Genomic DNA, 5760 nt, shown 5'->3' on the forward strand with positions numbered 1-5760 from the left:
CTCTCTCTCTCTCTCTCTCTGACACAAACACACATACACACACCACGCGCGCACAATACGTTAATAATATCAGCCATCTTTAAAGTGGGGAGATAACATTTTTGTGAAATTAATCGACACCTACTTTAGCACGTGTACACTTTGCAGCCTTTTTTTTCACAAATCTGCAAATGCAGCTAGCCCTTAAGCGTCAGCGATGGAAGAAAAGAACTTGAGAGATAAGATAAAGATCATTTTTGCATTAGTGTGTATTATCGTAATACGTATCATTAACACGTTACTATTATACTGTTAATACGTGATAGACATGACGGGAATATCGGGCGTGCAGCACATCCCGATATTGTTATACATTTATACATTTAATATTCATCTCGTTATTATCTTGTTATTCCAATATTATATACTATAATCTTTCATAATGTTAATGTTACGATCTCTATTATACGTGCGTAGAATACGAGGGACTGGTCGTTGTACTTACTGGATTGTGCCTTCAGCGTCGGTGTCGTGGGTACATTGGTTGTCTTCGTCTGGAGAGGAGTTTGGTTCTTGATCGACCTTTACCTGTTTCCAGAAAATCCCGAGTATTCTGCCGTTGGCTCACTGGTAAATATAAAAGCCTTTTGCATCGACAATCAGTCAATATATAGCCACCTCCTTCCGCGCGATCGCTGATTCAACCACGTTTTCCATTATATACAGGGTGTCCTATTTTAAATGGTCACCCCCTCCCCTCAACATTTTCATTCTTTCCTGGATTTTAGAAGAAAATATTTCAGACAAAAGTGGTATGGTCTGAAGGGGGGGGGGGAGAGGAGGGAGTGATTGTTTAAAAGACACTGTGTACATCTACCTATATCTATACCTATGTGACTGCGTATTATTCCCGTACACGCCACACACGCGCATCCACGTAGCAATCTACGTGTGCCCGTTTCTTCAAATAAAAAAAGACAGATACCAAATATATTTATATTTTATTTTACTTTCTTATTTATATCTATATTCCAGAGTCCTGTCACGCACGTATGTACATTTCGTATCGAGCCGTATCGCGTGCCGTTGCAAGAACATTATTCCATTGCTTATCGTGGGTTAGCGTTAGGAGCAGCTTTGTGGGGTAGCGGGAAAAACGAAATTATATAACAACATCGAACGTGCAAGCGCGACGAATGTAACGGAGAGGAAAGGAGGGAGGAAAAAAGAGGAAAAGAATAATAGTACGAATGATGATACCAAGGACAAATATGAGAAGAGAGCGATAATAGTGATATGACACGATAGTAGCTCTAAAATACGGATAATATAGTCGCGGTGAATGTTGACGCGTGAGTGTAATACAAATATTTCGACATTGCATGTCAGGGATATACATTGTATATCGCTACGGTTAGGCAACTTGAGCATTTCGTAAGCGGAAAATTTTGAACGCACTATCCATCAGATATCATTGGCATACACGAAATAATCCGCGCAGGCACTTGATACCGTTTTGTCGCGCCAAACGCGCGACGTGGAACGATTAAATTGGAAAGATTTGTGTCACGTGATAAAAATAAAAGTTGAGCAAAGTATAACAAGAAATTTGATGACCGTGCGCGGAAGCCTTGACGAATCACGAGCAAAAGTTTAAACAACTCTCTCGAAAGTTACTCTCTCAATTTTTATATGTTGCATCAGTTGCATATATCGTCCGTTGGAAATTTTACTGCAAATTTTACAGGCACATTACATCAGGCGACGTGCATGCCTAAGCTGTGCTATGGCACACTGCACACGCCCCGGTAGTTGGATTATATAATTGAATATTCGCCAATTGCATGATTGCCGCGGCACATGGCACAATTGTCGGTGTATGCGTATGAGATGTTTAACGTTATCCGTGATTCGTTACATTTGTCTCACATCGCCCCGCGCTGTCGCCGTCGATACGACTTTGCGCTTACAATTCTATATATTTATATCTCTTGAATCCATAATATATATCTACAAGAATATATGATAGAAATTTGTTAAATAGATCCAGTTTCTAAGAACATCGTCGAGAGAGGGAGAGAAAGATATAAGAGTAACGTTAATCGTAACATTACCGAATTTCAGGCCATAGGGTATCTTATAGTCGCCGTGACGTTTTGTCTACAACCGTTGATGCGGTACATCTGCGCGCGCCTTCAGGGTTTGCTTCGCTTGTTAGTCGCGGACGCTTTTCTTCTTCTGAGCTTTCTGGGGACCGTGAACGTCTGGCGCGGTATATGGAACGCGCTGGATCTGTGGCTGCTGCCGGACAATCTAGAATTGTCCTGTTGGATCACTCACGTTGGCTGTTTCGTTCTCCTCGTCCTCCTCAATTGTAGCAACACCATTCTAGTTCGTGGCGTTTACATCGATGCCGAGGAAGAGGAAGGACAGTGCGTCGTGTTTCCCTGTCACTATCTTCGATTATTCTTCAAGGTTTGTACATGTCGTCATGTCATACAAGATACAGACGAGACACATGTACGTGTGCTTGTCGCACGTGTCGGAGCAAATATATATATATATATATATATATATATATATAAAATTTATAACTATAATGTATAGAATGGTAGTCAAGTTTATATAATGAAACATTCTCGACACGTTTTATGTTGTGTTCTGTCCAATTAACGTTATCGTTTATTTCATTTCGTGCCAGATCGAACGCGAGAAGAAGCGAGCGCGACAGCGGAAGTTGTTGGTATCCTCCCAAGATTTCGTCGGTCGTATCGACGATGCAAACGATAAGGACGGTGAAAACGGAACTCTCCTACCGAATAACACCACTATGTCGATTATACCTGCGAATACGGATTCTATTGCATAGAGACGATAATAGATAGGAGAAATCGATTTTTGTCCTAGATGCGTAGAGCGCCCAGGTCCAGGTCCAGGTCCAGGTCCAGGCCCAGGTATAAGAGGGAGAGAAAGACAATTAAGTATACCTAAACGCAACGTGAAACGCTGTGAAACGAAAAAATGACGCGTATCTTTTTACGGGACGTGATCTCTTTCGAGACCACTCAACTCTTCTTGGTCAACATCTTTAAGACGACTTGAGACGGGTGGTCTCCCAAGTGGAAGTGCGGTAATCGTGCTTAATCGAAATTGAAATCGGAATTTCGTGGGACCATCACGATTGCGACTCGGTTGCGTCATAGATTTATTCACGATAGCCTTTGATTTCTAATCGCATTTATCGCACGCGATATACGAGTATGTGTAGTAAAAGCGTGTACGTAAGCCTCTCACACTCATCGCACGTACTCGAATTTCTTTAATAAGTACGTTTTATCATCCCGATTCAACGTTTCATTACAAGACAGATGTCTGATTAGATTTGTATAGATTTGTATTCTTTTTCACGCGCTAGGACGTGTGACTCGTGTATTAAAATTTACTGGTCGAGTGATTCACTGTCAGTGCATGGCGCGATCGCGAGCGAGGACGGAAGATTGAAAGATCGAGTCGCGCCGCGCCACTATCATGCCTGAAGGAGGGAGGGAGGGAAGGGGTGAATAGTACTGACATACTTGTCATATGGAAATCAAGTACAAGGCACTCGCCAAACTCGGAATAGGTTGGCGTGCGTAATCGATTGGATCATTGATCATTATGGAAGAGATATTTCCGATAATACAATAATATGCCGAGCAAAGAGAATTAAGAATACGGTTCGCGGAAGACGAATGGCTGTGAATCAACGTACGAAGTGAACAACAAGCTTTGCAATGCAAAACAGTAATGTACGATACACGAGTGATTTTTTTCGTTGCCATTAAAGTAACGAATGTTAAGAAGTATTTGCAAGTTATAGGACATGATGCTGCCGTTGAGTGTTTTATCTGCGAACGTTGTTTGTATAGTTGATTACATATCCAGTCTATAAAACGCGTACTACTACATACGTATATGTATGCATAGATGCGTGCGCGCGCGCGCGTGCGTGCAAGCGCGTGTGTGTGTGTGTGTGTGGCGAATACATAAATAGAAAGATATTTGTATATTTATTTAAAAATATAAATGGATACGTACGATATTACTCACGCAAAGATGAATCTATATACAGAGTCAGAGAAAAAAGACAGGGCGGAGGTGAAAGGGAAGAGAGAAAGAGAGAGGGGGAGGAGAGACTTACCAAATAAATAATATTAATAATAGATGCCCAATGTGTATTCACTATTTATTTACTCATTTTTTTCTGATACAACTAGTAGTAGTCATTTTGTATTAGAAAATTTATTTGATTTGGTTGCGTTTCCTGCACATGAAGTGAAATGAATTTGGTTTTTCGAGGAAGAAAGAGTATAAATGAATCAAATATAAAAAGTCTAATTAAAATAAACAGAGATATACACGCTTTGCAGGTTGTCAGATCTCCGGTAATGTGGTGCGTGCAGCAAAATACGAGTACGTGCGAACGGTAGAGACGGTCCTGTTCTAAATTCGCTACTGTAAGCCTCGTCGAAAAAGATGGTCGCGTTATCTTCTCATCGATACGTATGACGAATCATCTTTGTTATACCACAGAATCTTGCATCGAGCGAGACCTTGGCGATAAATTGAACAGGACTGTTATCTGTTATAAGTAGAATATGTAACTTCCCTCGTATCCTGTACATACACCCTGTAGTTTTTACGCTCTTACGCTCGACAATTACTACGTCATAGCGAACTAATAACTAATTAGCCGCGTGTGGGCACGTAATGACGGGACAATAGGCGACAGTCACGATGGGAAGTGCTTAGTTCGACGATAAATGCTTGCCCCCCCTCTCTTCCCTTCTCCTGCCTCCCTCCTGGCCTACATTTAATGTTTCCACAATGAACAACTCCCTCGTGAAGAGGGAGGAGAGAGATCAATCACGTGCCATTGGCTGTTCGTTCCTCTATTTTACTTGTGTTTTATTTTAAACGTACCGTCGTTACCGCAACAATCATTTTATATCACTCGAGTTATCGTATCGATCAAGCATTCTCCATGATGATATACCTACATATATTGAGAGCTCGTATAACGCTTTCTCTATACTTGTAAAAAATATTGTAAAAGATGTGTAAAGATGTCCTCACGGCATATGTATATATACATAATATATATATGTACTACGATATATGCCGCGACGTACGTTGTATGTACACAATACGTCGAATATACATAGCGAAAAAATATTTCTGGTTTCTTTTCGCGTTTGACTAACTATAGAGAACTATATTCAAAAAGATTAGACCGTCGATCGATTCCCGATCGCGTGCGCTTAAATCAATGTCAATGTGGTGGGGTGATCTATTTGGGGATCTATTAGGTGCGGCGCGCAACAAGAATCAGCATCAGCCAGCAAGGTGAGTCGTGGCGAAAGGTGAAGCATCTCTAGAACGAGAACGAGAACGAAAACGAGTACGAGTATGCGATCGCTCTCATCCGCAACCGGACTCATCCGTACGTGACTCACTTTGTGCGCATTCCATATACTTCCGATCTGCTTGTACTCATAAAACTGTCTCTCGGACAAGACGAGTATATCGACGCAAACTTTTCCGTCTCATTTAATCTCTGGCGGAATAGGATGGCGGCAGATGATCCCCTCTGTCAAGAACCTTTGGTGTCCGTCGAATTCGAGGTTTTTGGAAAAGTACAGGGTGAGTACTGTCGAATTATATGTATTGTTCACGGGTAGGGTAGGAGGTAAATTATATATATATATATATATATATATATATATATATATATATATATAT

At 41.1% G+C, this 5760-nt stretch overlaps 1 protein-coding gene across 1 annotated transcript; it reads left to right on the plus strand.

Moving 5' to 3' along the window:
• Positions 1 to 456: 456 nt before the first annotated feature.
• On the plus strand, positions 457 to 5193 carry LOC112453127 (the record flags this gene model as incomplete). The annotated part of the gene is made up of 3 exons (XM_025013691.1): positions 457 to 609; positions 2104 to 2454; positions 2681 to 5193. Coding segments are annotated over 3 exons (672 nt in total), but the record flags the coding sequence as incomplete, so codon positions are not given.
• Between the last annotated feature and the right edge of the window lie 567 nt (positions 5194 to 5760).

The sequence above is a fragment of the Temnothorax curvispinosus genome, unplaced genomic scaffold (genome assembly GCF_003070985.1).
Source record: "Temnothorax curvispinosus isolate PA1 unplaced genomic scaffold, ASM307098v1 QBEX01004080.1, whole genome shotgun sequence".
NCBI classification, from domain to species: Eukaryota; Metazoa; Arthropoda; class Insecta; order Hymenoptera; family Formicidae; genus Temnothorax; species Temnothorax curvispinosus.